The sequence below is a fragment of the Carettochelys insculpta genome, chromosome 4 (assembly GCF_033958435.1).
Source record: "Carettochelys insculpta isolate YL-2023 chromosome 4, ASM3395843v1, whole genome shotgun sequence".
NCBI lineage: Eukaryota > Metazoa > Chordata > Testudines > Carettochelyidae > Carettochelys > Carettochelys insculpta.
Window position 1 is genome coordinate 44838041 of NC_134140.1, and position 22637 is coordinate 44860677.

Below are 22637 nucleotides of genomic sequence, written 5' to 3' on the forward strand. Positions count from 1 at the left end.
ACAGTTCTTTTCCATATCTTATCTGTAGGTTGGATGCGAGGAAAAACTGTTTCACTAAGGCTATGTCTACACTAAGAGATAAATTTGATTTTTAATAAACTCAGTTTTTTAACCTCATTCTTATGAATTTGAATCTGCCACAAACCTTCTTGAATTTAACACATTGTTTTTCAGTGTGGAGTTTCTGCATCCCTATTGCCCCGTGTAAACGAGACAGTGTGAGCAGTGCAAAGAGAGGCAAACCACAATGTCCTCGAAAGATTTAGTAAACAGCTTTCTGGGAGGCTGCATTGAGCACACTAGAAAACATTGAGGGGAAGGACTGTATTTAAAAGTTCGATGTGTCTGTCCCTGCCTCTGGTGCTGTATTCTTAATTACCCGCAGGGGTGAAAGTAATTACTTTTTTACAGGTACTGTCCTAACACAATCCGCCCCCCCGGCTGAGAGAGGCTGTGGGGATGATTGGCAATAGAGCAGTACCTGTAAGAAATTCAAGTGTGGAGGAATAAGGGAGGCTCAGAGCAGAGGTTTGGTGTGTGTATGGGGGTGGGGGGTTGCACAGTTAGGGTAGGTTGCTCAGGGCTGGGTGAGGGGTGCGTGGGTGCCATTTGGGGGTAAGTGAGCTGCAGCCACCCATACCGGTCCCTGCTTGTTAGCACTAGGGAGTGAGGTGAAAAATGCAGACCCTTTTGTGTTCCTCCTCTGTTCCTCCCTTGGGCAATCGGGAGAGAAGAGAATGCAGCAGGGTCTGCACTTTTCCCCCTCGCCTCGGTCACAGCAAGCAGGAAGCAACATACAGGGACGGGTATGTGTGGCAGCAGCCTCTCACCACTTGATATGGCAGTGGGGGGGCCCTTGGGGTTGGGGCAGTCCCAAGAAGGGAGGGCAGCTTCATCCAGCCCCTTTAATTTGCCTGCTGCTGATAGGGGCAACCTACAGGGAACCAGGCTGGGAGTGCTTGCTCCTCCCACTGCAGCCAAGTGCCCCTACCAGCACGCTTCTTGCTGGAGTACCACACCAGAGTGGACTGGCTTGCTTTCACCTCTGGTTACTCTTATAGCCAAGCTTTTTGCACACAACACAGAGGTTATACAGCTTGTATTGCAAAATATTGTGTGCAACTGAGAGTTTATAAAAAGAACAAATAGGCCACTAACTTGATGTATACTGTGTGTGTACATGAAACAAATGTGGGCATGAATGCATGCTGTGGTCTGCAGATTGAAGGAAGCATTCTGTGTCTCGAGCATCTTTTTCTTACTAAGCATACCTGGACTGAGGGTAATAAAGTGCCTAACTCCCATTCCCAAAAGCCATTTGGACCTGAAAGTCATTGGGATTCAGGTATTCTTGAAAAGTCATTTTTGCCATTAGATTTTAAGTAGGACTGCATGTTTTTAAATTTTATATATAGTAATACCCCCAGTCATGAGGAGCTTCTCTCACACAGGATTGGATGCCATGGCACTGTACTGTATCTGCTGTCTTCCGTTTTCAGTTTTCTTTCTCTCTAGCGCACAACCCTTATTGCAGGGCCTGGACAGAAACTGGTACCTGATTGGCTGAAAGTGAGAGGTGACTAACTTTGGTGCAAGGGGACAATTCAGAGTAAATAGGAAGGATGTGTTTATGCCTGACTCCACAGTGATCTTTTTTTTTTCCAGACTGTGCTCTTGCCCTTTCCGTGTTCTTGAGGGACTCTTTTTGCCTTCTGCTAGTTTCTACTGACAAGGTAATAACTTGCCAACTCCAGTCTTCAACCTGAATTAGGCTAGACCTGTCCAAAACTCAGAATTCAGTTGGTGAAATACAAATTAGCCTTGTCTGATTATCTTTCTCTGAAATTCCTGTTTCCTTTTGTTAGTAGCAACTTTGTGATGCTGGTGCACAATCTCATCTTATCATGCCTGTTACTGAAAGTCTGATTAACAGCAGTAATTTGCAAAGATGTCTCTTATGCTTCACAGCCCATTTAATAGGCAATCAGTAAGTAGGTTCCAGGAAACCAGTGTGAGATCACAATTCTTCATAACTTCCCGCACCCTGCTGTGTAATATGCTAGCTGCATATTGTTATAGCTGAACTGAGCATCATGGTGTGGAGCATCTGTCCTCAGACTTTAAGAGAATAGTAGTGATTGTTTATTCCTTGCCTTCTGACCTGGTTAGAGCAGTCCATTGTTTGTCATAAAGCTAAATAGTAATCAGCAGTGGATTGCACTGGCATTTGTATTACAAGTATTTTAATGTTTCTAATCACCTCTTCTGAACATAGTTACTTCACCTTGATTGGCTCTCAGTTTTGAGGGAGAGTGGAATGGATGCAGCCTGTCCTCATGTTATGGTTGTAATTGGCAGCAGTGTCAGCTGGCTTTCGCTCTTGTATGTTCTGGACTGCCAGCTGGTCTGTTTTAGCCATCATTTCCTCAGCTTTACGTTGGTGCTGAGATGTCCAGATATTAGAAGTCCTGGAGGCTCCCACCCAGCCTCTTGAAGACTTCTTGATAGTCTTCCTGTGTGCTCTGAACCAGGACGGCAGACCTACCTGCCAGCTGGCAGGACTCAGGACAGTTGTGTGTAGAGTTGTTTCTGTTTTTAATGAAGACCTTGTGGTAGCAGGTAAAGCTGCCTTGATGTCATTTGCACATGTACTTGTTGTGAAGTCAGAGCAAGCTGTGGCTGAATGTGACCCACCTTCAGCATTGATTTGTAGGCCTACACAGAGCCACATCTGGGACTGATGCTTCCTGCAGCATTTTCTCCATGCTAGCAGCATGCCAGTTGGGCACATCTTACCTCCATTCACCAGATCTGCATCAGCCTCCCTCCTTCACAGCAGAACTATTCTGTAAACAATCTTCTTGCTACAAGTTTTCAGTCTGAGCCCAGATGGTGTGTTGGATGGTAACGGGTGATGTTTTCAAACTTCTTTTGGCGTTGCAAAGATTAGGCCAAGTCTGCACTGGTGAATTTATAGCTGTACCAATGCTGCTGTAAGATTGGTTTGTTTGTTTTGTTTTGTTTGTTTTTATAGCCACCGTACATCAGCAGGCAACGCTTGCCTGATAACATAGCATTGTGCACACCGGCACATCTGTCTTTGTAACTTCTGACACCCCCAAGGATGTGGTTTCATAACCGGAGGGACACAAGTTATAACACAAATGGTGGTGTTGACAACCCTAGTGACAAACAATTGGCAAAAGCATGCAGTGGGTCTGCCATTTAAAAGGTGACATTTGTGCAGAGGTGTAGATATTTCAAGTTTCAGGTAATTAAAGAGAACTGTCACTGTAACAAATGCAGGATTCTTTGGATAAATAAGATGGTACTGTAAATATGTGGTGAAAATAGTGCTAGACAACCCTGTTAGGATAATATTCTGTGCTACAAGCTGATAAACTTGCAGTGTCTGAACTAACAAAACAATGGCTTTGCTCTGAATGCTGAAGTGGAAATCCCCTTTCTTTTTGTATAGTACTTGGATGTTTGTACTGTTATCCTTTATAAAGGTCAGACAGTAGCTGTTGCTTAAGCACAGTAATCCTATGATATATCCTCAGTATGACACAATGCCTCTGACATTGCTATGGAATTTATGTACCCCATTTAAATAAAATAAGGTTTAAAAATAAAAACTGCGCTGATAATGACTATACACTGTAAATTATTTTTGAAATAATCCTGGCCTTACCTTGACATTGGGCATTGAAACATAGAAACTAAGGCCAAATATAGAAAGTCTACAGATTTTGGCTAAAACCATTCATGAAAACTTGTAGGTGAATTGCGATATTCTCCAGAGGTTACTAATTGTCCTTGCCAAAAAGGATTTATAAAATTCGGAAGCAGACTGATGTAAAATTACTTTTGCCTTATTTCACATTAAAATGGCATTAAAGGCTAATACAATGGCAAACTTTAATAATCAGTACTTCCGAGAGTAATCTGCTCTTATTTTAAACATTTTTTTCCTTACCTGTTTAGAGAGGCTTGTATGAAAACAGAACCTTTCTTCCTTGGATTAATCTCTTCCTATTTAGGCAAACATGAGGCATGAAAAAGTTTGTTTATAATAGCATACTTTAGATCCTGTGAGGAACGTGATGTCCAGAGTATGACTTGAGAGACATGGAAGAAGTAGAACGAATAATTCTCTCATTCACAGAAAAATATTCTTAATAGCAATAATTGAAAGAAGAAACTAATCACTTGGGAATCATCACAAAACAAGCTGTCGTCTTCTCCTTTGCCTGTCCCCAACCATCGCATGCCACGAAGAGTCAAAGAATGTGTCTCAGGTGTTTAAAAGCTATTTTTTCATGTCTGGCTTGAATTTTCAGGGTCACTAGTGAATACAAGGGCCTCAGGTTTTGAGTATTCAATGTGATCCTCTTTTTAGGAAGATGTGATTTTTTTTTTTTTTCCCCCTTCCCCCCCCCGAAGGACAGATACTCAGCATTATCTGTGAATCACCAAGTCCTCTTAAGATGAGTTATGATTTCCATTATTTGGGGTGCTCAATTTTAAGTAATTTTACCCCAGAGCTTTATTGTTGGCACACTTCCTTTTTATCAGTCTTAAGGATGGATCCTGAAAATTGCTGACAACCTGCAACTTTGAAGTCAGAGCTCCTAACTTTTACTTGTTCTGGTACTCATATTGAAGTATAACTGCAGATTTTCAAGTGGGTATAATTATTTTAAAAAAAAAAAGCTTTGCAGCAGAATTAATTTCAGAATTACATGTGGGCTTCTGGTTCTCCTCTACCATCGCCAGTATAATTATGGCTGTTCAATAATGGAGTACACAAAGCCTCTGAAGTACCAGTAGTGTGTGAGATTTACTGAAACTCTATAATAGCATCTAGCCGCTAGGCCTTGTAGGCTCTGGTGGGCCCAGTTCATACAAAGACACGTGGCGAAGTGCTTTGGTTTTGCAGCAAAGGGAAAGGTTGAAAACATCTTAAGTACAGAGGCTTAAACAATTACAGTTCAACACAAGCATTAGAGGTTCTTACATGGGCTGTTGAATACAGTTCAATCAGTGCAGTGAGGAAACGGGAGCAAGGCATGCTGCCACAGCAGTGCTCACCCCATGGGCAGAAGAAGGGGAGCCAGGTTGAGCCCAAGAGGATCTGATTGGTTTCCCACTAGACACAACCCAGATATGACACTTGTAGGCTGGTCCTGTCGGTTGCAGGGCTCTAGCTCTGCCTACAATTCTTGGGGGGGATTGTGTCTCAATCCAGCATCTCTGTAGCTCCTAACTAGCCATGTCATCGTTGCTTCCTAAAAATGCTTGGTCACTTCCTGGGTCATGGTCCTTCTGTCTTCCTGGTCAGTAGAAAGGCTCTGTGTAGTAGGGAGAGGCTTGATGGGGACTGTAGTCACCTGTTCAGCAGGGTCATCACACTAGCCAAAGTATTATGTGGAGTTTTGTTCTGAGTGATGCCTGTGTCCCTAAATGCTCTTCTGTCTTTACTCTTTAACTCATCAGAGATTAATCATGTGTGTTTTTTAAATACCATTATCCAATCTCTTGAGCGGTCCTGTCCCAGAAAATAAGTGCTGTATAAAATACGAGCTGTCTTGGAGAACTGAGGCTCCGTGTGTTCCAGATTTTGACATTTTTCTTTTTCAGAGCTGTGAATGAGTGCAGTCATAGTTAGCTGTGTTAGAATGCTTAAACCACTTGAAAACATCTAAAAGAGAGCTTCTCAGCAGCCGTTAATTTGCATGTGAATGTTTTTGCAAAGAAGAATTTGAGGGGTAATACTAGAAATTTTGGCTCTTGGTTCCACAGACAAAATACCGAGTAGGCAAAGCTGTAATGTGAAAAATTTCAGGCAGTCTAGCCAGTAGCCTCAATCACAGCTTCTATTGTTCTTGATGATTATTTCTGTGTAGACTATAAATGTAGCTCAAGTTTTTACAAGCACTTTAGTATGGATTCTGTCCTGCAGAAAATACAATACAAATTAGATGAATAATGAAAACAACTCACTGGACAGTGAGAAGGGAGGTCAAACAGGAGGGAAGTACCTTCTCAATACCATTTAATTTACTTAGAGGGAAATAATACTCCTGTTGGGGAGAAAATACAGTGATCAGGCTTTAAACACCTGTTTTTGTTTGAATGTTTTATTATTAATTATGTTTTCCTTTCTTTTATCCTTTGAAAAGTATTTAGTCTACTCCAGAAAAACTTTTCAGAAGAAGAAATTAAAGACATGCTGGTTTTGAGGTGGCTGGATGGAAACTGAAATCTGAAGTAGGAATTGCCAGCTTCCTAGTTGCACACAATTGAATACCCGTGCCCCACCCTGGGTTGGCAAGGCCCTGTCCCTTTTCCCAGGCCCTCTGCCTTGACTTGCTTCATTTCCTTCCCCACCCCTGCTTGCCTTCCCCCCAACCTCACTCTCATTCAGGAGGGTGGGGCAGAGAGCAGGGGTGCCAGGCTATGGTTGTCAGAAATAAGGGGTTTAGAGCATGGGAGAGGACCCTGGGCTGAGGGGGAGGATCAGGTTTCCATCTGGGGCTGTGGGCTCTGGGGTGGGGCAGAGGTAAGGAATTTGGAGCATAGGAGTGGTCTCCAGGCTGGAGAAAGAAGTTGGGATGTGTGGGGTGGGGGATGCAAGTTACAGGCTCATTGAGGGAGTTTAGGTGTTGAAGGAGGTTTGGGGCATGGTGTTGGAGTGGGGGAGGGAGCAGGTCCTTGCAGTGCTCACTGCAGTGCCCACTGGTCCCAGTTCCCAGACATTGAGAGCTGTGTCACCAGCAATTCGGGCAAAAGAGCAGCATGTAGAGCTTCCCTATGCCTAGGGGCCATGGGGGCCGGGTGGCCCCTTCTGGGAGCCACACATAGCCAGGGCAGACAGGGAGTCTCCTTTGGCCTTGGGCCCCCGCTGTGCCATCACCCATACTCTTAGAAGACCAATCAGTGCCAGCTGGAGCTGACGGGATCCCTTTTGACTGGGAGTTTGACTTAAAGACCTGACGCCTGTCAGCCCTAATCTGAGGTGAAGTATCAGTGGTTTATCCAGCAGACATCACTTCCATTGCCATGGCCACTTACTAGTATCCAAGCTGTAAATATTAATTCATATGCCCAGTCTCAGAACTGCCTTATACATTTCAGCCTGAAGTATAACTTAAGCATACCAATGTACATCTGTGTATATACACGTCAGTAAGAGCATAGAAACTGCCCTGACAAATCAGACCAGTGGTTCATATCATCTGGTGTCCTGCCTCGGAGTGGCCAGTGCTAGATTCTGCAGAGTGGCACCAAACACCCTGCAGCAGTGAATAGTCGGCATCTTTGGGGACATTTCTCCTTTATCCTGTTAAGTAATTGAGATGGATACAAACTGATTTTTGTGGAGTTGGGGGGAGAATCTTTTTTTAAATTTAAATTAGACTTTACATTTTGTCTTCTATTTTTAAAAAGAAAATTACTTAAAATGAAATGTCAATTTAATACAAAATATGTTAAAGCTAAAATTTATAAACTCTTAAAACATTTAAATAAAAAAATACTGAATTCACAAATCTCCATTAAAGTATTGCATTAAAGGCTGTTTTTCTGTATGAAAAAAGATGGTTTTTTTTTCCCAATTGTAACATTTGAGATCAAGCTTTATAAATATGGCACAATAGGTCAGATACTGTATTAAGGGCTTGATTGAGTAGGATCCCAGGAGCTGTGTGACTGTAGCAAGAGGCTAGCAAAGTAATTACAAGCGTTGGAGCCAAGCAGTGACTTCAGGAGACACCATCAGGTATTTCTTCAAGATGTGCTCAGCTCAGGGTAGTTTCATACTCCCATTTTATAACTTCCCTTTACCTGACCTGTGATGGGTGCAGTTCTCAAATCATTCATGTTTGAGTCTATCCACCTTGGTAGCACCAAAAGAAAAAGAAGTGGGGTGGGGAGAAGGGTAAGGGATCAGTAATAAAGCAGCATGTTTGAAAGTTAAATAGTGAGGGTGCAGTTTTTCTTTAAACTGCAGAAGTACGAATGGCAAAGTTGATAAAATTTGATTTTTAACTGAGGCTTCCACCTGATTATTTAAATTGCCTTGATTTAATTCAGTCCACTCAGCAGCTAATATATGGCTTATACAATGAAGCGTGAAAGTTTATATCCTTTTAGAAACTTAACAAAAAACCCCATGTAATTGTAATTGTGGGTGTTCCCATTACCCATACTAGTTTCCAGTCCTTTTTGTGAATTCAGTTCATCTTGTGGCTTGCATGCATCCCATCTGTAAGCCAGTTTTTTTACACTTAATTTCATACATTTGTGAACTTGATATGCTTCTAAAATGATAAAAGAAACTTCGCATTAAAGAGTGTATTATATTTTATCTCATTGGCACACAATTGGGGAAGAGCAAGTTGGGTGTCATGTAGCAGCAGTGGAGAGATTTTGATGTTTATCAAACCCTGAACATGAAAGATGATTAAAACATATTCTTTGGCAAGTAAGAAGTAGATGTTTAAATTAAAAGGAGTAAAGGAATTTGTTACTCTTCTCCCAAAGGTTGTGAACTGAGCAGGAATGAGTCTTTGGCGGCTGTAGCTATTTTGTTTTTAGCTTTTGGGAATAGATATTTGGTACAACTGTTGTAGTTAGTGCCAGACCCTCAGTCCCCAGAGCCAGGCTTCTTGCATTTTTGAGGTCCAACTACAGCAGCTGCAATGGATAGAGTGTGGGCTTAGTGGCAGTCAACTCTGCGGCCATGTAGTGCAGCAGTCCTTTTCCTAACTTTTTGTTCTCCTTGCTGATTATAGTGTTAGTATTGGCCAATCGTTACAGTTTGTTGGCTTTAAATGAAAGGTTGCTTCATTTGACAAGAAAAAGAAAAGGAAGAAATAATATAATCACATTAATAGCAGTTATGTTTACAAGAAGCTGTGTGAGAATGCCAGCTGGAGACAGTCTGTTCGTTTTCAAATGTTTCACGTGGTGCTGATTTTTATTTTAAATGTGTTTCTTTTGCAGCATTATAGTTGAAACTTCTTTAAAAATGCTTAGCAAAACTCCAGCTCTTTCCCAATCCTGGGCATATGATCTTCTGTGTGTGCAGTTTCCTTAATAAAGTGATTTGCAGCAGAGATGCTCCTTTATTTTAATTGTATATTTTAAAAAAGTCTTTTCATTTTTATATAATTTAGTTAAAATGCATTTCTGCATTGGAGCTGCAGGACAGCTAATAAACCACTGAGGAAAATAAAGGCAAAGGGTAACTCCAGAATAGTTGAGTTTCTTAAAACAATAATTAGGGAGCAGTTGTTGTGTGACTGGATTAAACTGACTCTCCTATGCAGTATTGTTGTGTCCATGTCGGTCCCAGGATATTATGAAGACCAGATTTTACCTCCTCTGCCTTGTTTCTATAAAATCAGTTTCTGTATTTTTGGAAAACCATATGCAAGTCTCACTCGTTGTTCCCACTGTCTCTGTGCAGTACTTGGAAACAGTGGGAGAGTGAGATTGCACTGATAAGGAGTCCATAGCATTGATGCACCCTGGAGCTCTTTTCCTGGATAGTAATTTGGTAAAACACATACAGCACATGCCCAAGCTGCTTAGGTTAATTGGTAGTACAGTACTTTGCCAAGTAATTACCTCATCCAGTTTTTTGAAGTCTTGGGAAAGTGGGTGGTCTGGGATGGGTGGGGTCTCTAGGATTTCCCCTGTTACTTCCCTTCCCACCCTGACTAGCTTATCAGAGAGCAGCCTGTTACAAAGGAAAGATGAAGGTTGTTCCCTGGAGCTGGTCAGTGCTGCTTTAGCTAGAGAATAAAGTGAGTCATTTCCCTCCCGGCTTTGCCAGCTGCCACTGCTGGGGAACTTGGAGAGATCAGGCTTTCTGCGCACAGGTAACCCAATGGTCCTCAAATACTGTGTGTAGTGTATGGGCCCAAGGGTATTGGACTTGACCATGAAAGGCTAGTTAAATAGGGAATAGACTTTATCACAGAACCACAATCTTCCAGAGAGAGGGAGCGTCACACGCTGCTTCTGACAAACTGTTAACAGAATGGGCTAAGCTATAGCATAAGTCAATAGAAGAAAGGAAATTTAAAGATGCATATCGCTGTGTAGATGTATATAAATGTTTACAAATACAGTTTGTTTATGTTGGGGCTTTAATTATGACTGCTGTTTTACTTGAATTATTTTAGGGGCTACAGCTTTTTGATCTGTGGCTTCAAACATCATTAAATAATATGGACCGCCTACAGTCATTATTTTCAGTACAGATGGATGTACTTTGGTAGCAAAGCATCTTGTAAAAACAGTACTACAAGTCTGAATGCTAAATTCTTGTCTTTGGTGTGTCCTTGGTGGTCCTGTTACTCAGTAGTCTCTGATTACTAAGATGTTTGGCTTTTAATAAGATCTACTGTAGTCATTTATGTGAATAACTTTAGATGTTAAACTTGAAATATTTGGCTTAGCTATTAAAACACTTTGCCTTAAACAGTAGATTTTGGATCACTGCCTTTGTTTTAGATAGTTTTAAGTGGGTATTCATGCTCTGTTTGTATTTTTTCGCACTGTGTGGTCTCCTAATTGTTGCATAAAAATACAGAGTAAATTTATAAAGTAGCTTTTTTAAACTGTAGATCTTAATTTTTGTATTTTGCTATGAAGGTCAGCTGAGGGGCAGCAGATATGGTATACTGGTGTGTTAAGTAGGTGACTTTAGAGGGAATGGCCCATTTTCTTCAAAACAATTCAAGTGCACAAATGGTTCAGACAATGGTGGTCTAGAACACTAGTTGAGTAAAAGCAGAGCATGTTCTCAGTTGTCCTTGAAATCTAGGTTTAATATTTTATAGTACAGCAAACCCTCGATATGCGCAATCTCAACTTGCACTTAAGTTGCTTTAACGTGAGTTAAGCGCAAATTGAAATTCCCTCCCCAGCTGGGGAGAAGCTGCTCTGCTCTGGCTGTCTGCCCTCCCATCTTCCCGAGCTGGGTGGGCAAACATCAGCACCACTGTGGATTCTCCCTGGCTTCCCCCAGCTGGGAGAAGCCACGCCATTGTGACTGTCTGCCTGTCTGTCTGTCTTCCCTCAGCTGGGGGAAGCCAGGGAGAAGCCACGCCTGGCTCTCAGAGTGGCAGGGAGCCAGGAGCCAGGCAGCTGGTGGGTTTTCTGGCTCCCGCCAGTGAAGGGGATCTGGGAACCAGGCTGGCACCTGGCTCTCAGCTCTCTGGAAGCCAGGAAACTGACCAGTGCTGGTGCGTTTCCCACCTCCCCCAACTGACTTGCGCAAAATCTGAATTATATGAGGGAGTGCAGGAACTCAACCTTTGTGTAACTTGGGGGTCTACTGTACTTCTAACAAGTTGCTGATCCACAGTTTTTTAAAAAACATGGAGACTTTCTATGCAACACATTGTTCAGATAAATTAACAAATTACTGGTTCAGTGGGCTACAAGTTGATGTAAGATAGAGGAGTGCTGAACCTGGATCCTGAGCTGTTGTGCATTCATAACAATGTGATGTCAAAGGACACTTCTTTAATTCTGTCCTTTCATGAAATTTTGCTCTTTTTCTGGTCAGATTCTGTGACAGCAAATGTCTTAGTCTCTTAGCATGAAAGAGAGGTCCAGATGACATTTATTTTGCAGGTAGGATGAGGACCCAAGCTTCACCTTTCTCCATGTTTGTTCCTTATGTGGCTGATGAAAATATCCTTGAGGGGGAAGGCAAGGTGTGTGTTGTGGGGGCAGTCTGGCAGGATGGGTGGGTGGATGTGTCAAGCCCAGCTCTCTGGTGTGTGCTTGTGGGAGTCACTCTTTCTGTCGTGAACAGATGTGGAGGGGAGGCCCAAAGACCCCAACCCTTCAGTCAGGGGTGCTGGAACAATTTTTATAGTGGGGAGGGGGCCTGAGAGCCTTTCAACTGAACTGTAAACCCTGTATATGATAGAAACTACTGCAAGCCAGCAGGTGCTGCAGCACCCCCTCCACCCTTATCCCAGCATCTATGGCCACAGTCACCCTGCAGCATAACAGTTCTTGTGCTGCAGGGTTAGGCCAGGGCTAAGTTTCATGCCAAACCTTCCAAAGTCAAACGTGGCGTATGAAAGGAGTAGGAGAGCCAGCAGGTTTTTGGGAGCGGGTCAGAGGAATGAATAACTGTCTGTAATCTAACAGTGCTAGATAAGAGCAGAAGGTTGTGCCTTGTGTCCAGAAGGAGGCTGCAGGCTGGGAGAGTGCTTTGCAAAGGTGCTGATACCCACCAGGCGAAGACAGTGCCCTGGAACTCTAGGGAGCATTGCTGACATGGCTAAAACCAGCTTAGTATGCATGTGCCATTGCTTCCCCAGTGCGTAGCCCCAGCCTCCCACCCGGCCTTGTGGGAGTCCTGGTCTGCCAGCTGGGGTGGGGCAGGAAGTGCAGTCTTTCGGCAAGGTTGGCTGGTGGGTGCTGTGCCCAGAGAAGCTGAGAGTGGAGTGGAGCTGCTTGGCAGGAAATATACTGTGACTGACTGGCTGTTTCTGAAGGGCTGGAGCACAGTTCTCTATTTTAGGTGCAGGAAGAGTGCTCTGGAAAATTATGCCCTGGCAGCAAAGGTAGATTGGAGGTCCTGAGCCCCCTCTAGCCCAGCCACCTGTACCCTATCCTCCCCATAGTTGCTTTTTGAGGGAACTGCGGGGTGAACACCCACTGCTTTCAGACGGGCCTGTGTTTCACCAGGGAGTCATTGCTCAGGTATATCTTTGCTAAATGTTGCCCTGTTCTTTTCCCTTCTGCTCCTCCTGAGGTCAATGCTCAAAAATAAAGAGGGTTGTAAGGAAAATCAAGAAATCACTGAGGCTTAAATTGTCAAGCAGACAACTAGTCGAGGCTGGATGCTGCCCTATAAAGGGTAAAGGCTAGGGCTGGAAAGTTATCTTGCCTGTGCTGTGAAGTGTCTGGTACCATACCCCTGATGTGTCAATTGCCAAAATGGCACAAAGGTATCCCTTGTCCAGGGTGAGGTGGAAGCAGGCATATGGCTGTGGTTATATTTGGCCTCAAAATCAGTGCATGGCTTAGGAAGTATAGAATCTGCAGGACAAAACCTGAAAGCATTGTCTTAGGTCAGTAGGCAAGCAAGTCTACACTGGGTGCTTCCTAGTGATAGTGAGTCACATTTAGAAATGCCCCCTCTTTGAATCTTCCCTCCCCAGCGATTAGGGTGTCAGCTGATCAGTTTGAAAATTTGTCTTGTGCCACCAGAGAGACAGACTACAGATGCCTGCAAGTGCATCTGTGCTGCAGAACGCTCCTCTTTCCCTCCCTGGCCCTTGGTCTGTTGGGGCAAGCTACAGTATCCGTATCATAGCAGCTTGAGCCAGCTTATCGGTCTATGTTGTAAGTTCTTTGGCACTGTGTTTTATTGTGTGTTTATGCAGAGCATTCCACACAGATCAAGCTTGATTACAGTTTCCGGATACCACTGGAGTACAAATAATAATAAATATGTTCTTTCTATTTTAGAGTGTTGATTAGCTTGGTCAATGTTTTGTGACATGTTACACACTTAAACAGTTCAGCTGATGTGTGTATTGCTACGTAAGGAGACACACACAAAGCATGATGGGCCTAATTTGTTGTTTGACTGAGGGCTCTATTGTTGGTCTATTTGTTTTTCTTAGTTGCAAGCTTTTAATCTGAGCAGTGTGTGTCTGTGGATATTTTGAGAAATGAATATGCTTACAGGGTAAATCACTTCGTGATTGCCTTGGGTTTCATTTAAAAAATCTTTGTGGGTATTGTTTTTAGGAGTTTATTACAGAAAAAGTATGGGGATAAATCACCACTGCCCCGCCCATATTAATGGAGTGTGGGTGGGATCATACTGTACAATAGCCAGTTATTTGGAACTGATGGTAAAACATTTTGCTGGTTGCCAAAAATGCTAAGATCAGCCCTGAAAAGACAAGAGGAACCAGCATATGGACAACAGCTCACTCCTCATCCCCCAAAGAACTGGTTGAGCTGATATTAAGCCATTTTCCTGCATCAGATTGGAAACCAGGAGTGCCTGGATCATACCTGATACACATTTTTAGATCTGTGCTGGATGATACTCAAACACTCTTGTTGATCTTATTGTTCTTGTTCTGCTTATGCTGCATTCCTTCATTTTCCACACCCCTCTTGTATCCTTATGCACTTTTGGAAGGTATAAGGGAAAAGTTAATGACTTTAAGATTCCTCTCTCTCTCTCTTCACTTACTCCTCCACCTCATCCCTAAGCGGCTCAGTGTCAGGAGATAGGAGGAAATATTCCTCCGTGATTACCAACTGCCAGTTAAGTGCTCCAAAAGCAAATAGCCAAAAAAACGTAAGACTGCAATTATGAAAGGAGATCTCATTGTGTGCATTTTCCTTTATTTGGGATTGCTTTTTGTTTAAAAGGTGGCTGTTTGGCTTTTTTCCGTGAGTCCTTGGGGAAGCCTTTCTTTCCTTGCTTTCTTCCTAAGTGCTATTTTTAGTCTGCTCTCTGCTCAGCTGGGCATGTAAGGGCACTGGTGTTGAAATACCATGTCTGCAGGTGTGCTTGACAAACATCACTCATCCAGATTCATCTCCATCCTCTCTCAGCTTTCCTTCCGTTGAGTTGTATGGTTCTACATGCTTTTAATCAATTGTTCTTCAAAGTTTTTTTTTTCCCCCTTCCTCCATACTTAATCCAATTATGGCTTCGTTCATTCTCCAAGGTTAACTTTTAATCTCAAAACTCCATGGGATTCCATTCTGAGTAAATTCCTCTTCCTTACCTTCACATAATGCTTAATTTGTCATGAAAGAGGCAGAGGCTCAAATAATTCTTTTTTTTTTTTTTTTTTTTTTTTTTTTTTTTAAAGTTGATAGTTGACAAAGCAAACCCAGAGGTGCTGGGGCTATGAATTACCAAGCCTAGACATACCCAGCCTTCACAAACTCTGGCACAAAGTAAGCACAGCCTTACACTGCCCCGTCCTTACTGCTGTGAAATCCTGTTTAGAGTGGGGAAGGAGCCTGCAACTTGGTGGGTAGTAAGCTTCTCGTTTTCTTTTCCAGCTTCTCTCCCTCCTTTCCTTTGTCACGTATACTTTCTTTGCTAGCCTTTTGCATTAAAGCCGTGACTACCTGTCTGCTTTCTACGTTATTCGGTGGAAGTGGGTGGGGCCTTGATAACGCAATATCTGTAAATAACAATTGTATAGCTTGTGTTAGGCCAACAGACCTGGGTCATCAGCAGGAAGGATTGAACTTAAACCTTAAGGGCTAAAGCCATGTGCTCTACTGCAAGAGCTAAAAGCCAATGGGCTCTCAGCCAAGGCTGTAGAGCAGAGTCTTCACTTACCCTTGTCAGTGATCTCAGCGCCTTTGACGTTACATACTTCCCTCAGCAGTTCAACCAAGGCAAGCCCCCAGTTGTAAGGCCGATGGACCCTGGCAGTCGGTAGGAAGTAACAAACCTGTGACCTTAGGGGCTAAAGCCATGTGCTCTACCACACCCTCCCTCCCTTGCCCAGGAGTGTCTGTGCCTCTGGAGTTACACTTGCCGTTTGGGTTACATGGGATTTTAATTTTTGCTGGTCTGGAATTCTGTGGTAGGATGAGAGAGGACTGGGCCAGGACTGACTGACTGACTAAGCTTGCCATTTGCTTCCCTCCTCATCTTTTTACCTTCTCTCTTGCTTTCTTCTTTCCATGGTGTGTAGTGCTGGTTCAAATGGGCCCCAAATGAGTTTTTTTGTGTAGCAAAAGCAATGTGGGCAGCATGTGCCCTGTGAAACAGCCTTGCGCTCAGAGACTTGAGGCACCTCCTTCGGTTCCTGTTTCAGAACAACCCACAGATGGACTAGAGCAGTTCTAACTCCCAAAGAGATCTGATCACAAACTTTCTAAGTTTTTCCGTCGAAAAGCACTAATTTTGTCAAAAGCAAAATGTTTTGCAGAAACATTGTCTGACACAACTTCATTTCCAAGTGCAAATTAAAACAAAACAAAACAAAAAACCCACAACCTACCCCCGACCCTTTCCATAAGGTTGAAAGGTAACTGGATATCTAGCTTTTTCACTTTCAAAATGATTTTCCATTTACAAGTTTAAAAAAATAAATAAAATGAACATATCTGAATAGGGGAAGAAAGCATTTTTATTTGTGTCAAAACCAAATTCCCTATAGCTCTGCACCCAAACATGTTAGTGTAACTGAGAAATAGCCAGTTTTTCTAATTGTTTTTGACCTTGTCAGCACAGCCACTTCATTTCACAGCATCCAGTCAGTGTTAGATTTCCTTTTTTGTTTCTCTGCATTTGTCCTTATATCTGATCTAGCTATGCAATATATTAGTCCCGGGATGATTCCTAATTATTAAGTTATTTGAAGTTGCAGTAGAGTAAAAATGAGCATGAATGCTTTATTTTGCTGTTGTGAAACATGTGGAGATAGGCCAAATTCAAGCTGTTTGCACCTGATCAACAAATAGTAGGGCTGGGATTTGCCTGCTGTGAATGTTTGATTCACACTATTCTGCCTTATGAACTGGCAATGCCACTGTGTGAATTTATAGCGATTTTTTTTACAGGCTGGCTATTCTAAACAATCATCAGTTGCCATTTTCTGTAAGAGTAAAACTCTCTTCTGACTTACGCCAGTCACTCTATGTGATGGGACAGTTTATCACAATACTACAAAAGTAACTAAGGCTTTACCTTGTTTATATATTTCAGCTGTGAAAGCCTGTAGGGTTTCACATGTGCTATAAACTTGTCTAGCATGGCATTTAGACAAGTAACTTTTGACTTTGTAATCTTAGTAAACCAGATGGGTTTGCTTGTGTGTGGATACTAATAGCAAGCCTAATGAGTCCTCTCAGACAACGAACGCCACACTGTTTAATAGCTGTGTGTTTGTATCCTGTGTGTGATTGTCGCATTTCCTTGGTGAATGTCCATTTAGAACATATAGGCTGTCTCTACATTAGGAACTAACTTCAAAGTTAGATGCTACTTTGAAGTAGCCAGCAGAGAGTCTACACACATTTTGCCTTACTTTGAAGTTAACTTTGAAGTAGGGAGCCCAACTTTGAAGTCCTTAGTCCATTCCCAGGAATGGAGTAGTGCCCTACTTCGAAGTTGGGTGTGTATAGACGCTCAACTTTGAAGTTGTACTTTGAACTAAGCGACTTCGAAGTTATTTTTGTACTGTGGACATAGCCATAAAGTTTTACAAATATTAGATCTCTTCCAAGTTTAACATCCAGCATTTGACTAAAAGAAAATGAAAGTGCTTACCCTTAAAGTCATTTTTTTCCTTTATACTACATTACAAAACCCCGGAGGAAGGTCTCTGATTGAAAAGATTCTCTGTATTTGTTGCTATAGGAAAAAAACCAAATTTAACCATCTTTGGACACAGTTGGTTTTCTTAAAGGCTCACGGGAAGTAATGTGTCTTATCAGATGACAGTTCCTCCAAGTAGTGCGAGATCCTGTTTGCCATCTGAGTAACATATTGGTTGACAGGAAAGCAAGCTCCTGGCCACATGATGCACCAAACTAATTATACTTGGCTGCACGTGTTGGAGCTGCAAGGAATTATTTTTTTAACCTTATGTATAAAATTTTGACTTTTTTTGCTGCATGTTTCTAAATGTTCAGATACAGAAGACAGCCTTAATAAATTAAATGTTTTCTTCTCACTTAATATCCATCCACATGAAATCCTTAAGGTAACTAGACTTTAAAAAAAAAAAAAAAATCTTCCATCAGCTGACTTCAAAGCAATGAAGATATTGAACTGAACTTCACAGCAGTTTTGGTGATGTGGGGGACGCAAGATCTCTCTTTATTTTAATAGCTGAAGAAAATGGAGCCCAGAAAGTGACTCTGCCAATGAAAATTGTGACAATCCAAAGAAAGAACCTTGGATCACTTGAGTCCCAATCCTGTGCTTTAATAACAAATCCTGTTTTCCCCTCCAGCTTATGGCTTAGCAAGCTAGTTTACCAGTATTTTAAAAGACAATAAACAGTTCTAAGTAATGCTGAGCCAAACCAGAAAAGCTTCAATTCTGTAGTCTGCTGGATGCATTCTGAATTTGGATTGGCAGCTCATAGGAATGTGAAGTGTTTTGCAGGTTTATCCTGCTCATCTGTCATTCTCCAGCATCAGTTTCTCTCCCTTAAGTAAAAATTGATGTGCTTCTAAGGTTACTAAATTCTGAGAATGTGTTAACATTTAAAAAAAAAAATCCAAATCCACCTTTAGTGATGGGGGGGTTGGGAACAAACTCTAAAGTGGTCACCATTTTAAAAAATCCAGTGTTTTCAGCTCTTCATCACTTTTCACTATGCTTAAAATAGGAAATAACTGTGAAGCAGGAAATAACTCAGCATGCTGTGGTTGTGTTGTGACTTTTTTCGAATGTCAACTTCATTGTCACTGTCACTAATTAATATACGCAAAAACAGCTGTAATGTTGTTAGAGTGGATTTTTTATTTTCTTTTTACTATGGACAATGGGCCATTAAGTGAACTGGGACCATGTTTCTTCTAGGCCACCAAATAGCCATTTTGTGAGCACCAATTTTAATCACTGACATGAGTTGGATTGGAATTTTGGATCAAACATCTAGAGGTACTGTTAAAAATTCATTTAAGCCATCCCATCCTTTGATCATTCCCCAGTTAGATCTGTTTGTCTTGGGTATTTGGTCATGCAAATTTACTTTCTAAAGATGCTTGACACTCAAGTAACCAAACTTTTATTAGAGTTGAGCCCTGCTCCACCCACTATTGGGAAGTAAACAATATTGTGCTCCTTCAAAGGCAAAACATAATATTGTTCACATTTCAGCTGGAATTAGTGTGGAAAAAATCTTAATGCAAATATCAAAACAGATGGGAATTTTACAAGCATTTTTTCGTGTCACGAATGAGACTTCCTCTGTTGGTTGCAGGCACTCTGTTCTCCCAAATGCTGCTGCTGCTTCCCTGGCTTCCCTCCATAGCTGTAAAATTTGACCCAGGGTTGGAGGTAAATTTGGAGCCCTGAGAATTTTCTGAGCCCAGATTTTGCAGTGTAGCTGCTGACAGCAAGCTTTCTTTGCACTGAGATTGGTATGCAGAATGCCAAAGCGATTAGTCTACTGATCGCTGCACACAGCAAAAATAAACAGTGACTATCTTGCAGATCTGTGCAAGTGCAACATACGCAAAGACACGAGAACAAATGTAGGAATGGTGAGAGTTGTTTTCCATAGCTGTTTCCTTTCTCCTCTGGGTTCAGGGATACCTGGAAAGTGTCACATGTTTGCTTATCCTGCTAGTCACATTTTTTTTGACGTTTAAAAGAAACTGTCCCAGCACACTTCATGGCACTACTGTTCTCCTCTAGCTAGAGGCAGATCATCTTCAGAGGGAAGAAGAGATGAGGGGCAGAAAGATCTTAGGTGAAGAAATTTATGCTCTCTGCTGCTTGCTTGCTCACTCTCCACTGGCTAGTCCTAATGCCCGGGCAGTTCCTTGGATGCCTGTAGGCCTTGGTTTTCACTCGTTGCCCATGACCTCCAGGCTTGCCTGCATGAGAAGGTGGTACTGGGCCTACAGAAGGTTTCAGTTCTTTAATATAATTAAAATTGGTGACAACCATGTGGTGAAGTGTCCCTGGTGATCCGCCAGTGCTTTCATAACCACAGAATGCTGAGGTACTCTATGGCAAGATGGGTTGATAGTGGGGTGTACAATCTACCACCCCACTGCAGGTCAGGAAACCCATTGCTGCAAATCCATCTGCTTTGTCCCTGCATGTTTTTAGAGTCTCGGTCCTGTGTAGCAGAGGACTGTTAATGGCTCTATGTACTTATGTGTCAATGGCCCTCACTATGGATTTTCTAACTCCAAATGTCTTTCCCTGACCTATAGCAATCCAGTGTCCCATAGAGCAGTTACCGCTCACTTCACCACTGTCAATGCAGCTCTTGTTCTGTTGTCCCTGTGCTGGAGACTTTGACGGCAGGCATAAGCAGTTTGGAGAAGGTAAACCTCCACAAACAGAGCAGGCAGTGTTGGATGAGGTGTACCTTCCTGTGCAGGCATGCCAGCTTGTGGCCTTTGGAATGCCAATGGTGGGAAGCACCTGAGAGCCAAGGGGACCCCTGGCACCTGGGCCATGGCCTGGCCATGCTCCAAGGCCCCGCTTCCAGGGCTGTCTCCCCTGTGCTCCATCTATTCCTGCCCCTGCTCCACCTCTGCTTGTCTGCTTGGCTCCACCCCTCTCCTGTTGATTGTTCTTAAGGCAGGAAGGGGCAGAAAGGAGCAAGCACTGGTCAGGCTTATGGGAGGAGGGCTCTTGGGGGAGGGGACAGTGGAGTCGAGTGGGGGATGGAGGGTTTCAGGGGAAGAGGCTGAGCAGGGAAAGACAGCGGCGGGTGGTGCTTTTGGGGGAAGAGGGTTGCACCGGAGCATGGCATCAGGGTAGTGCGAGAAGGAGAGTGGGCGTGGCCTCAGGAAGCAGAGTGGGGGTGGGGGGCAGGGGTTCGATCTCTGGTCCAGACTCTGGTGGCTTCCAGGTTCTGAGCACGCTTGCCCACCTCCCCTAATGCCTGTGGCAGGAAGTGTGGGGCGAGCTCTGCTCACAGGAATGTGGCTTTTTGCATCCAAAAGTTCTGCAGCCACTTCCTGTCCTATCAAGCCCCTGTTAGTGTCATCCCACTAGTCAGTAGTCTGGGGCCTAGAAGCAGCACTCCTACATTTGCAGCTGCTTTGTGAATGCCCGTAACAACCCTGCATTAGATTTTGCCGTTTCCCCTGGCAATCAGCATGTGTCCTCCTGCTATGATTTTGTCCTGCAACTCTGCAATCCACCGGAGGATCATTCATCCCGTGCATGCGACACTTATGACAGTGCAGAGCTGTGCAGGCTCCACACATCAGTGACACTGTGAGGTGTAGTTTGGGTTTGTGAGGTTTTTAAAATAAGGCATTAAATTATGAGATATGGATGGTGTTATGAGATGGAGAAAGTAGCATGATGGGAACTTGAGCCTTTGTTCCCAGTCACACCTGTGTGACTTGTTTCTGCCCCACTGTGGACTGCCAGGATTTCTCAAAAGACAGTGTGCCAGATGATAGCCAGTTGCAGACTGGGACACACACTTATGGTTTTATTGCACTGTTCATTTAAAAAAAAAGTTTCTGATGAGTACACACCATACCGATGCAAGGCACCAAGCCTATACAGGTGGTATATTATGTGGCTGCTTCGTGCTGGTGTAACATGAGTCAAATGAAGTTAGTAGACCTGGTCTTAGAATGACAGTTTTTTCCATTACTTTAGTACATCCATCCCCATGAGAGGTGGTAACTAGGTTGAAGGAAGGATTGTAGCAGTGGATACACTGGGCCTTAAGTTGTCTTAGCCTCTGAAGGGATGTGATTTTGTTTTCGCACCCCTGAGCAAAGTAGCGAAAAAGATCTGTTTTAGTTGTATACAGGCCTAAGCATGCAAATCTCTATGTGGATACTGATTTAATTAAATTGGTGTATTTTCTTGTGTAGAAAAGGTCTCAGATGTTTGAATAATAATGCAGTTTCCTATTCCCAGCTTAAAGGAAGGAGGAAAGTGACTTTATCTCCTCCCAGTTCTCTTCCCCCCCCCTTCCCCTTTTGTCTGTCTAAGGAGGGAGAGGAACAGAGTAGTCAGGTACACTAGTCAGGAGTACCTGACAAGTTAATATAAATGTGCCAATATTTTTTGTAAAGCAATGATGCTCTTAGAGTAGTGAATTATATACCTGTGGTATTGACTGGTTCTGAAATATGGCCATTGACCTCAGGATTTTCAGTGGGTCAGAGTTGTGCAGAGAGCTGGCCTATCTTTAAATGGCATATAAATTATTTTTATGTATTTAAAAATATTTCCATGTGTCTTCTGGCAAAGAACTGAATGAATGTGCTGCAGTTATGATTTTAAAGACAATTTCTTTTCTACTTTTGGAATCTACAAAGTGCAATATTATTATTACTATATAACTGGCATGTGTTAGTCCTAGATTCAGTGCATGAAGTGATTAGAAATCATCCCATAATGTAGGTTTCCAAAAGGAGGGGCTGATTCATTGCAATCATTTTCTGTAATAAGGAGAATTAAATTTTTGTTTGCCTCGTTTCAGGACAACACCATCTTGTTCTTAAGAGGCTGCAAAGAGCTGGGTCTCAAAGAATCTCAACTTTTTGACCCAAGTGACCTTCAGGACACATCAAGCAGAGTAACAGTCAAGTAAGTACGCTACCAGCTTACAGTTAGGGCTTTAATACTGTGTATAGTGTGGCTTATTGTAAGTGTAAGGATGAACAAAAATTGCTATAGATACTGACATTCATGTAAAGTAGACACACAAGCTAAGTTTTTGGAATACATGTTTCTGCCTAGACTAGATGTATGTTGAGAAATCTCCAACCCCCACCCTGCTCAGAGGAAGAAGCTAATTTTCTTTATTTTCCTTGATATCAAGCACAGAGCTATCAAGTGCAGGGGCAATGCTAATAGAAAGCATTGCTTAGACTTACATAGATTGATAACAATCTCTTGCATTTATTTTACTAGTGCTTAAATTCCATGC

The 22637-nt window shown here is 42.7% G+C and overlaps 1 protein-coding gene across 8 annotated transcripts in view; it reads left to right on the forward strand.

The window, feature by feature from the left end:
* LIMCH1 (LIM and calponin homology domains 1) overlaps positions 1–22637 on the forward strand; it is a 308724-nt gene that overhangs the window by 144685 nt on the left and 141402 nt on the right. For all 8 annotated transcript variants that reach the window (XM_074992680.1, XM_074992679.1, XM_074992678.1 and 5 more), the window contains one exon: positions 22188–22294. In XM_074992680.1, coding sequence (XP_074848781.1) covers positions 22188–22294 — 107 coding nt within the window. The remainder of the gene's footprint in view (positions 1–22187; positions 22295–22637) is intronic.